The sequence below is a fragment of the Scleropages formosus genome, chromosome 1, assembly GCF_900964775.1.
Source record: "Scleropages formosus chromosome 1, fSclFor1.1, whole genome shotgun sequence".
Taxonomy (NCBI): domain Eukaryota; kingdom Metazoa; phylum Chordata; class Actinopteri; order Osteoglossiformes; family Osteoglossidae; genus Scleropages; species Scleropages formosus.
This window is the reverse complement of record NC_041806.1, coordinates 18,352,960-18,365,760: the sequence shown is the minus strand read 5'-3', so window position 1 is coordinate 18,365,760 and position 12,801 is coordinate 18,352,960. Positions and strand designations below refer to the sequence as shown.

At 38.5% G+C, this 12,801-nt stretch overlaps 1 protein-coding gene across 6 annotated transcripts in view; it reads right to left on the bottom strand.

Annotated features, from left to right (window-relative positions):
• Positions 1–12,801, bottom strand: part of LOC108922314 (neurexin-3b-like) — a 370,501-nt gene that overhangs the window by 272,931 nt on the left and 84,769 nt on the right. For 2 of the 6 annotated variants that reach the window (XM_018732376.2, XM_018732379.2), the window contains exons 2-3: positions 1,578–1,875; positions 19–63 (exon numbers count right to left, since the gene is read on the bottom strand). In XM_018732376.2, the coding sequence (XP_018587892.1) occupies positions 19–63; positions 1,578–1,875 (343 nt within the window). Of the gene's footprint in view, positions 1–18; positions 64–1,577; positions 1,880–12,801 lie in introns of all 6 variants that reach the window. The other 4 variants (XM_018732378.2, XM_018732380.2, XM_018732374.2 and 1 more) reach the window with 2 other exon arrangements.

Genomic DNA, 12,801 nt, shown 5'->3' with positions numbered 1-12,801 from the left:
AATAAGAATGATATCTACCAGACAATGTAGTTTGTTTACCATAGCGTGTCCAATGCCTGATTGCTTTGCGGAAAAGGGGGAAGAAAGGAAATTAAAAATAGTGAACAGAACGGTTGTTAATAAAATGGTGTAACTCAAAATGACAACAGTGATGGAGAATTAGGGTGTTAGTACATTAACAGGTTAGGTAACGGTTAGTAAAACAATGATTTGTTCCATGAATCAAAATGGTTTATATTAGTCTTATAAAGCAAGGAGGGAGACAGAAAAAGAGCAGGAAATAGAGAAAATACGAGTGTAGAGGCCTAAGTTCAAATCCCATCCCTGAATGTCCTACAGACACCCGTTTTATTTTTTTCTTCTTTTTTTTAATATATATATTGCAATTTCAAACATTAAATAAAAGATGAAACACTTACTTGTATAACTTCTCCAAAAGTGCAAACCGTATTTTCAATCCAAAAAGCTCCTTAACTTGCAAGTTTAACTAAATGTCAGCCAAACAAATCTGTGACAAAATATCCATTCACTGGACTCAATGACTGACTAATTCTCTTTAACTGATAGAGGTTACAACAAAAGGTTTTTTATTCATGCTTGATTTTATAATTCATCTGAAATTTAAATTCCCTATTGTCCACATTTGAGGATAAACTATTGTGCTTGTCTTGCATAAAAAATTTATATGAGCCATGATAATGTAAAATCTAGATGTACCCAGAAACCCAAAACCTACACCCTAAGAAAAATCAATACATTCTGAGAAAGCTGATACTCTCTCAGATCAAATAAACAGCACTTCTCTGTTAGCTTTAATTGGGCAATCCTTAAATTGCAACTTAATAAAGTACAATAGTAAAATACTCAGAAAAATGTAACAGCCTTGAATATTTTATGATTTTGTTGCTTGGAGATTGGTCTGGAGTATAGAGACAATAAATGACTGAACCTGTGCCTGCATTATACCTTAAACTCACAGTCCTGAGATTGAAGTGAATATCTAGAGGACACAGTCAGTCTCCCAAAGCCATCAAGCTAGTAATGGCTTCTGACAGAAGTGTCTGCTTGAGGAAGCAAAAAGTGAAGCAAAATATGGGTGAAATCAGGAGGGAAATAGGTGCTCTTGGACATCAGAGTTGTAAACAAAATAAGGAGACGAAACATAAGCACATTATACACTGACTGACAAACAAGGCTATGTAAACGATTTAAAAAGGATAGCACTGAGCCTATGTATTGTTCTTTGCTACACAAATGATGACACCCTGATATAATTTACATGTAACACTATGGTGTAGTTGGCAAATTCCAGGCCTCATGGGTTGGAGGGTGTGCAGGTTTTAATTCTACCTCATATCTTCAGAGCTTTCTTGGGACCCTAATTTTACAGGAGTGACATCACCTGGTGCACCAAATATGCCAACCCTTAATTGACAGGTAACACCTGTAGATGCTGTGGTCCCCTTGAGAGCTGGAATTTTCCACCTCCAGCAATACACTGTTAATTGCCCTGCTACACGCATTTTGTGTTGACATGGACTTCAAGTGTTACTTTACCCATGGCATGTGGTCCCTACCTGTCGCAGGTTGCGCGTGACCTTGACATCATGCCACGCGTTATCGTTGAATTTGCCATTGACGGGCTCCACGATGGCCTCAAAAGCCCCAGAGCCCAGGTTGATGACAAGGGAGACGGCACCAGCCTTCAGCGCTAGGTTCACATAATCAGCTGACTTGCCCGTGTGCAGAATGAGACCGTTGCGTTGCCATGTCTTGAAGGAGAGTGTGATCTCATCACTGCTGCTTTGGATGGGGTTCTGTGACAGGTCGTAGCAGAAGTACTCAGAACCACGGAAGGTGGCTACATTTTCCTCTCTTGCTGTGGTCAGACACAAAAGACATTTCTTGTGAAAACATGAACTATTACACTTTTTACAAATTGTTTTTAATCCATTTTCACAGCTGAATAAATTACACAAGCAATGTATGCACCTCTTTCAAGGGCACAATAACAGAACCTTGCTTAGGACTTGAACCACATACAATACTGCATGCTGTCTTATTACTTAGGTTGTGTTTTTCAATTAATTTTTAATTAATTTACTCATTTATTACAATTTTTAACCCTGCATTTTTGTGTCCTTAAACATATCATTATTATATAACTATGTGTTTGTATTAAATGTTGAAATAAACAGATTTAAATTTTAAGAAAGTTTATAGAAACAAGATTTTTTTGTACAGGTGGTTCCTTTTCAATAAGAATCTGGTTACTTCATTTCTATGTTACATGCTGTCCTTTTCAGCTGTCAAATATACAGTTCAGCTGCCAGACCTGGCAGCAGCAGTAAAAATTAGGTTTTGTACATTTGTTCCATTCAGTTCTTTTTCAAGGAGGTAAGAACACAAATACACATGGGAAAACACACTGTGAAAGTGATGCAACATATTAATCTCAATTTGAAGCAAGAGACCATACAAACTACAGTATACTTATCACTGTGACCTTTACCAATTATATGTTCTATTGTTCTTTAAAAGTCATTGGACAAATATTACCTGTTCAAGTTACTTTTAAGCAACTAAAGCAAATAAAGGAACTCAGAAAAACTGTAAGCAAGTAGCAACAATTACTGGATAAATGATAATTGTAGTGGAAAATATTTGCCATCAGATTACTGTTACTGTGGGGATATTGTTACTCTCTTTATGCTATATCAACAACTGTGTATAGGACATTCCCTAGAAACACACATGGAACTTCTTACTCAGGGTAACTGCATGGATACATGTGAATTTCAGGTTTATTCTGTAAATTCAACTGCATACAATGTACAAACAAACATTGTCAACAACTGGTTGTCCCAAGCGGGGTCACAGCAAATCAGAGCCTAACCCGGCAGCGCAGGGCATAGAGCTGGTCGGAGGGGGGACACACCCCCCATACAATATACAGGAACATATTTGTGCTTGGACAGAACTACCTTTTTGGGATTTTAAGTTTTTCACAGCAATAAGATCCCTATGCAAAAAACAGTAATGAAAACTGCTTACACTATGTACAAATACATAAATACACACAATGTGTACAGCTGCTTGCCCCGAGTGGGGTTGAGGCGAATGGGCTGGAGGGGGAGAGGACACAACCTGGACAGGATGCCAGTCCATCACAAGGCACTCCAAGCAGGGTTCGAACCCTAGACCCGCCACACAGCAGGCACCGGCTGAATCCGCCGCGGCACCACATCCCCAATGCCCCCATACAATATACAGGAACATATATTTGTGTACCTAGAAGTACCTTTTTGAGATTTTAAGTTCTTCACAACAATAAGATCCCCCATGCAAAAACAGTAATAAAAATATGAAAACAGCTTATATGCAAATACATTTATTTGAAACTTTTAAAGTTTTTGACCAGGTTTTAAACTGCAATTTTCTGGAACAATGACATTTTATACTTCAGCTATTAAACTAAACATCAGATGACGCACATAAAGTTCTGCAGAAAAAATAGCTGAATCCAGAAAAAACTGTTATATAGACATGTTGTGTTGTTAATGCTTCCAGGAATTTTGCAATTGATTATGAAGTAGAGGTAAGAATTAGTCATGATTTTTAGAAGTGCAGAAAATGTCTCAGGTACTTTTTTTGTCTGCATTTGTATGGGATTCCTGCTTAATACCATGCGACCCCCCCTTGCAGCTGTAGCACAATGGGGAAGACTTAATAGCCAGAGCTGTACATGAGCACATACCATTCTTGAAATGTTATTTAAATAATGCTGGTAGTGAAGGCAGCAGAGAGACTGGGTAAACTCAATAAATACTGTGAGACACTTGACCTGTGGGCTCAGTAATCCAGCCCCAAAAGTGCTCTGCATTCCCATCACGTCCACTTGCAGGATGTAATCCAATATTCATTAATCAGAACATTGTCTTTAGTTTTCTGAGGTCTTAATCTCAGCTAAATGAATGAGGTCAACTGCACTGTACAGCTGACCCCCCTGAGGTTACAATCTGAACCCTAGAGCTATCGTTCGCTTGCTATTTCTTACAGGAGAGATACTGTAGAACATATTGGAAATTTGTCAGTGAAAGCAGAGAGAAATTTTGTGGACTTTCATGTTTCTCAATATCATTAAGTGTAAGGTAAAAATGAGAAAAATTTGATAAACTATAGGAACAGCTTTATTACTAAAATTGTTAGTAAGCACTTCTGAATGAGGCACAAATGCAGCATATACATGTATACACACACACACACACACACACACACACATTTTCTGAACCACTTGTCCCATACGGGGTCATGGGGAACCGGAGCCTACCCAGCAACACAGGGCGTAGGGCCAGGGGACATACCGAGAATGGGACGCCAGTCTGTCGCAAGGCACCCCAAGCGGGACTCGAACCCCAGACCTACTGGAGAGCAGGACCTGGTCCAACCCACTGCGCCGCCACCACCTTCATATACATGTATTGAATTGTATATACATCTCTCAAAATTTTGTTCAAAGTTCACACATTATTTAGACAAGTCATTTTAAGGAAAATAGTGTTTACACTTTCTGTCAGAGAGCAAGACAAATTCAGAATGTTGCTGCTGTGCAATGCGAAAGGTACATTTTAGCGCAGTGTATCAGGAATTAAAAGGAAAAAGGCAATAAAAAATCTGATCTGCATGACAGAGCATAATCTGTGCCACTAACCGCACCTGAAAAACAAACGGAAAACTCCTAGATGCACTGAGCACAAGTGACTTTCAAGACCTCTTCACCATATCACCTATTTACTCAAAGTCCAGCAGCAAGAAACCCATGGACTGTTGTCCAGCTGCAATGTACAGTGAGACTTTTTTGTCAGAGAAAGGACACTGGGCTCAGATTAAATCAACATTTCTGGCTCACAAGTATTGTGCGTGTATGATAATGATCGTTGTTTTTTTTCATTCTTATTAATATTATTTATTAATGAATAATTATTATTTCTTTAGCTGACACAACTTTGTCCAAGGACAGTTAAAATGGTAGACAAGCAAACTCGAGATTCATAGAGGTTAGAGATGCTGCAGTTTAGGGTGAGAACTTTGATCAAGTGAAACACACAGCAGGAGTGGGATTGAAGGCAAGGACCATCAGGTTGTAAGGACACAGCTCCAGCCACTGTGCTGCCTGCTGTCCCTAATGTCAGGAAATGTGTAAGTGTGTGTGTGCCTGTGACCTACTTTCTCATGCTCAGTGTACATGACTTTACACACTTCCTGCAATAGGCTCCTCTGCATCCATTATTGAATAAATGATTATAAAAATGAAAATGATAAATGAGTGGATGGCCTCCATAGGTACATTTTATAACTAATAGTTTTAGACAGAGGGGGGCGCGGTGGCGCAGTGGGTTGGACCACAGTCCTGCTCTCTGGTGGGTCTGGGGTTCAAGTCCTGCTTGGGGTGCCCTGCGATGGACTGGCGTCCCGTCCTGGGTGTGTTCCCTCCCCCTCCGGCCTTGCGCCTTGTGTTACCGGGTAGGCTCCGGTTCCCCGCGACCCCGTATGGGACAAGCGGTTCTGAAAATGTGTGTGTGTGTGTGTGTGTGTGTGTGTGTGTGTGTGTGTGTGGTTTTAGGCAAGCTAATAATTCTAGGGATTTATTAGAAGCGTGCATAATTTTCACTTATTGTTCTTCAGTTTTAAAGCATGCAGTGACTGTGAGAGTTCTTGTAGAAATACAAATCATAGTATGCAATAATTCAAATAAGTTGTTGTGATCGGATATAATGAGAGGTATTTTACATGATGGCTTACTGTTATTTTATTCCCAGACCTTGCTCAGTTACTCAGAAAATGCAAGGAGCTTGTCCCTTCCTACTCGTTTTGAGCTTAATCATCTTATAAATTTGCACAGTTTTGGAAAAACTTCCAGCCCCTCCATTACTGCTGCCATATAGACACTTCCATTGCAGTACACAAGCTGACCTCTTTACAGTTTCACTCTGTCCCTTTAAGTTAAACTAAACCTCTTCACTACATACACACATACACACACACACACACACACACACACACATATACACACTGGCTGAAACCACTTGTCCCAAGCGGGGTCGCGGCGAACCGAAGCCTAACCCGGCAATACAAGACGCAAGGCTGGGGGGGGGGGGTCACACCCAGGACAGGATGCCAGTCCGTCATAAGGGAACCCAAGCGGGACTCGAATCCCAGACCCAGCAGAGAGCAGGCCCTGGCCATATCTGCTGTGCCACCACATCTCCCTAACTCTCCATCGATTTAACAGAATTAAAAATACCAAAAAAAGTTGTTTAAAAAACCAGAATTTATAATGTTGTGTTTCCTGTTTCTGTAATATTATCAAGCCAAGGGCAATATTATCCTTCTTTTTCTCACTACTCCCGAGTGACTTCCTCATCCTTGTGCTAACTTTGAATCATTTTTATTATTGCTACTTCTTACATGCCATTATGCCTTTTCAGAACTATTTTCTATCCTGCAATTTAAGGGCAAAGGTAACACTGTGATCATAACCACTGTTATTGCCGATAAACTGTGGTCCTTAAAACTATTACCTGATCTGCAAAAATGTGTGTTCCCTCCAGTGCTTTGTTGATATTAAAATTCACTCATACAACTGGCATTATTTTCAAGTTTAAATAAAAGAGTATTTACGTAAATGTAGACACATGATGTTTTCAGATTTGCAAGCTTTAAATATAATGCTTTTTTTTTTTTTTTTTTTTTTTGGATTTCAAATCCTAGTGTTCAATAAGCACTGGTTCCAAGCTCTTTCAGTGCTCTGCACTTAGTCAGAGAACAAACCTGCTCTTCTGAGCATAGGAATGATTTGAAGGAGCCTCTAATCCCATTTCAGTAGCCTCTGAGAAAAGAAATATATTTCATCACTGAGTGGCCACCTTACAACCGAAGGTAATCTCTCTTTTCCCGCCAACATGGAATAACACTGAATTAAACACCATTTAAATTGAACATGGCCAGTCGTACTTGGGAACTGCAGACTGAAATGCAATGCCAATGAACAGAAGTAGGAGGAATTCTCTACCTATACAAGCTGGACCACCTCCCTGACAAATGTGCCATGCAAAGGAACATCCTGACATTGTTCTTTTCAGCCAGCAAAATGCTAAATGTAGAGCAACAAATATGAAATTAGCCACCCATCCATCATTTGGCTAAATCTGAGCCTGCACGTACAGAGATGCGATTTTCAATTAGCCTTTCTGTCCCAGGATGAGGAGCAAGCAGGCAGTGAGAGAGCAATAACTTCCTGTCCTTGAGATCAGTATATTTGGAACACAAAGTGCTCCAGGCTCTGAAGAGATCATTATACTCGCAAGAGAGATGGTGGACGATGTACCCTGGACAACGAATCTAAATGAATATTCCACTGTACCGTATGAGAAAACCATAGCTAAAATGTTCTGTACATTTTATGACTTAAAGTTCATATTAATAATTAATGCTATGTTAATTTGATACTTCTTTTATTTGGCATCGCAGAGACTTTATGTTGCCAAAGGAAAATGCAAATATGTTTACGGATAAAGAAACAGCTGAAAAGCTGACATTAAATAACACTAATATGCACCTATTCTGTACAGTTATATATAATCGCTATCAGCCTCTTAACCATTCACTCTCGTTCTCATGCTCTTGTATGAATATGCCACTGGCAGTGGTAAATGAATCTACATTTGCGAAGGTTGAAAGCAAAGCATTCAGGTGATATGCACTCATGTCACTGCTTCCATCGTCTAGCTACCGCAACAACGTGCTGGAACTGCCCAGGGCAGCTACCATGTTTTCACACAAGTACTGAAAATACTTTGACTTCTACAGACTTATATAATTTGCACAAATTGAACTTTATATAAACATGCCATAGAAAAATAGTTTTTAAAAATCAATATTTCTTCTTGTGACTCTTGATCTACTGCATCACCGTTTCTTTGGAAATAGCCTGCAAACATTACAAATTAAGTAATGTGGTATTAAACGTAACGCGGTATTTAATAATTGATTTTCATGTCAAAGTTTAGAGTACAAACATTACAAAACAAATAGTACACAGTGAGTAATTGTTAAATGAAAAACATTATTTTCTGCGTAAATGTCCTACCACTATTCACACTCTACTCTAAAATCTAATGCAGTATACATTAAATGGACATCCAATGTATTTAGTGTCAAGGATTATCTGTATACCACACAGACAAACAGACATAGTTCTGGTCACTGGAAGCTCCATGTGTCTGCCTTCCAAATACTGACTATGTAATAATGACATTCAAATCTATCTCAGAAGTTATCCTACAGCAAAAGAGATCATAGAGCTGTTGCCAGATGTTTCAGCTGCTGTCCAGGAAGCTTCCTAAAAGTTCATGAACAAAGGCCAACCACATAAGCCTGCCTGACTCACAGACTTTGACAGCTTGTCATTGTGGAAGTGATAAATTTAAAAATACAATCTAGTAGTAGCTTTGGCATTTTAGTAATCTGTACGAAGAAATATCTTATTACCACATACTGTTACCACAAGGAAACAAAGGTAGATATTACTTGGCAGATAGTGATATATTAATTGTAAGGCTGTATTTGCATACCTGCTGATAAGAAGGCAATATGTCATTAAAAACATATTTTCAATAATATTTCAGAATGCCTTGGTTTTTCATATGGTGATTTGGCTGTTCAAAAATAATTTAAGATTCTAAATTTTTTATTGTTCATTATTTTTATATTTATTTGTGTTTTCATTCAGGAAGAATAAAACCTGAAAAAATTCTTGGACAGAGCCAACACTCAAGCACTAAATGAAAACACTAATTATATTAGGAACACATTTGCATCCACTTAAAATAGTTTTTTTATCCCTGAAATAATGCCATAATGGGCTTTCATCATCCCAACAGATACATGCTGTTCACACCTTTGTGAAATGCAAATATGATTGTGGACCTCCTTTATTTCTCTGCAGCAAGGTGATCATTCAGAGGGAAGAGAAAATGCAATGGTCAGAAAAGGTAGAGGATGGCAGATGAGAGTTGTCGAAGCCAGAAATAAGGCCTTGATGTTTACAGCTGTACACTGGGGAAAACAGATATTAGCTATGGATTCACAGACATTTATTGTACTATTTTTTATCTCTTATACTTGAAGCTCCTGCCCCTGTTCATGCTTTGTTTTCACGATCCAGTAGAAGCAATTTCATAGCTTGCTAATTTACATTTCCCACTTCTTTTGATCTCAGCCAATTGCCCTGTTACATTAATTCCTTCTTATAATTTTCTCATTTTCTTCACTAAGATGGGCAGGGTGGAGGGTGTGCAGAAGGGGAAAGAATTATTTGAATGGAAAATAAATCATTGCTTTTGAGAGATTTGTGCTGGAAATAAATAGGTTGATTATAAACATGCCCAAGTAAACAGCTCCTCCTTTCCTCTTATTTATTGTCAGATAAAATCTCGTGCTTCAGACAATTCAGTGGAGAAAAGTTGCCCAACCCCCCCCTTGCAGCACACTGTTTTCCTGCCAAGATAATTTATTCTACTGCTTAGAACTCCTGGTCCATGGCGTGATACCACGTAAGCTTGCCCTGGGTAAAATGTAGCAGTGCAACATACTTGAATGTGTCCAATGACACAAGCGCTACAGAAAGAAAAAAAAATAACATCAGGCTAAAAAAAGACGACTCATTTCGGCATGGCACACTTAAGTAGCCTGTGGGTGCTGGGCGTCTAACAAGGTGCCGGAACATCACTGAAACTCTGCAATCAATGTTTGAATGTGACATTTCACTTCAACTTAGATCCAGTCACTTCATTTGGGCACCTAATATTAAATACAGTATGTATTGTATATATACAATACAAATGTATGTACACCTTGTATAAGTGTGGCCAGGGACACATTTGTAGCTGTACCTTGTGAAACTATATTGTCCCTAGCATAGCAAGTCTTTGTTCAAAAAGACTATATAATATAATATAATATAATATAAACTTAAGACTATATATTTAATACACTGTAAACCCATGAGAAAAAAATTCCTTGCTAGTTCACCTTCTAAGGCTGGTCCTCAGGTGTCAGCTGGAGGTAGTTATAAATATTAAGCTCTGTTATATTGCTCAAAGAAAGGTACAGCGATACTAGCCAGAAAAACCACATACTTCATTCCAAACACATGCATATACTCCATTATAATTCTGTGGACTCAATCTGCCATTTTTGCTGACCAACACGTCTATACAAGAGGAAATTCATGTCAAGCTTATGATAGCTACTGTACATCAATACAATTACATGATAACATGGAAATAAAACTTAAAGCAGTGGTTATTCACTATTCAGTGAAATGCAAGATAAACATTATCATTATCAATACAGCTGAATAATTTGGATCAAAACAGTCATATTAATCCAGAGTAGTTAACAACAACAATAATAATAATAATAATAATAATGATAAGAAGAAGAAGAAGAAGAAGAAGAAGAATATGTGCTTAGGTTTACCATAAATTCGTTTTCTGCTTGTTTGCTCTGAGTTGTACATCACTTTTGATAAAAGTGTCTGCTAAATAAATAGCTGTAAATTTAAATGTAAACACTAGATAAGAACAGAATCCATTTAAGATGGTGGTTTTTGTTACTCACTGTACCGTCCAATTTCAACTCTGTACAGGTCTGGGTATACATCTCTTTTTTTAATATCAAAATTGTCCATGCACTGTGTGAGAATTTTATGAACTGGGAAAGTAAAGTCACCAAAAACCAAAGTTTTTTGGGGATATCTGACAATATATTAGTGAAGCAAGAACAATTTTGCAGAGAAGACCAGTAAAAAAAAAAAAAAAAAAGCGTTCAAAACAAAAAGCTTAAAACAACGCGTGAATTCATACCAGTCCGAGACAGCACCTACGCTAGAAGATGACCTTTCAATTTGATTCGAAAAACAACAGCACCCTTTAATGGCACTCTGTGCTGATGAATGATGTGTATGGGAGACTGTTGGCTGACATTTCCCTTGGGGTGAAACAAAACACTGTCACAATGTCCATATATTCTCTTGGATTTACTTACTATGCTTCATAATCTTGGCCCTCTGCAACAAATCCTACTGGAAAAGTCATTACATTAATGAAAGGTTCACTGATAGCAGGGTGGTTAAAGGCACACAGCTGTATCCAAAAGGTTACTGGATTGAGCTCTTGGAGCAGCTCTGCTGCGAAAAAGATATTTGAGCTGCAATGATCCAGTGAAATACGTATCTCATTGTGTAGGAGAAAACAACTGGAAGTTGAGAAATGCATGAGCTACACAATTTTAACAGTGCCTTTCTGACTTTAGAATTTGTAAAACCTTTGTTTCCATTGCCAGTTGTTTAACTACTATGTAATGTATAAATACTTCACAAGACACTTGAAAAACAGCATAACCCATGATGCGAAAACCCCACCAAACAATCACTTCTGTGGGATAGTAAACAAATTTCACCTTGAAATGTGGCCTCAACATTAGTGTAACTTTTCTGTGCTGGTGCAGTCATACATCAAGTGTGTGAATGGGCTGGGAAAGAAATAGGCTCACGTTCAAGGAAAGAGCTGATGGAGGAGAAAAGACTTGAGCAAGATAGCCATCTGCAATTTCCTCGCGATAGGAGATTACACGTTTTTGCAGGAGCTGACCACAGAAACTGCTGAATAACAAAACGTCCACATGCACTGTGGGGTGATGTGGGAGATAGCGAGGGCTCTGTGTGTGTTTGCGTGTTGGGGTTTGCTGGTGGGTGAATGATAAAAGGGAACAAAGCATAGACTATAGACTACTTGGACGCAGTGTGGATCACAATAGAAAACGGAGCAAAGAACTATGCTTAGTAAGTTGTTGATAGGACTCATGCAGGCTAATTAAGTCTTTTGGCAGGTCACAAATGAAGACATCATGGCAAAGAACTGAAATGAAGGATTACCAGTTTAAAAAGATTCCTCTTATAATTCCATGGTGACTTTGCAATCATTTATATCTCTTAATTATACAGTATAATCATCAAAGCAGTACATTAGAATTTTTCTTCAACTTTTGAAGTATTATATAGATGTGTAAAGTACAGTGATCATCCTTCAAATGTATGGACTATATATGTGTTAATATCTGTACTAAACTTATTTGTACTTTATATATTGCTTATAATGATTATTTCCAAACAATGCAAACAATGTATTATTACATGTGTCATAGATCTAAAACAGCTCAGAATGTAAAATGCAAATAAATGAATAAATAAATAAAATGATCACAATGAACTCAGTTTTAGTGGAAAGCTGGTTTACAATCCTGCAATGAAACGGTGTCACCTTCTACAACGTGAGGGCTGCTGAGTTTCCATAACAAGGGCAGTTTATATAGATGGAGAGCAGTAAATTTGTGCCTGCCTGCGCCGACTCGCTATGGCTCCTCAGAGCGTAACCGGCACTCCCAGGGGCATTTCATTCACTCGGAACATAATACCATGTTATTGGCCATTATCTCTGCTGTCAGAAGCAATGTTGATGTATAATGAGGGGCATCTATGTCGGGCTGCCATTTTTCAGCTTTCTCCGTTTCCTTGGAGATGGAATGGCTTGGGAATGGAAGAGTGGGTGGGAGACAATTTTTCCTACTTGGACCTTGAGGGGACTGGTCTGTTACAGCTACGTGCAGTACAAGGGCTGCTGCTTACCCCTTGTTTGTATTCCATACAGGGGACAAGAAAGAGGGAAGGGTTAAACCTCT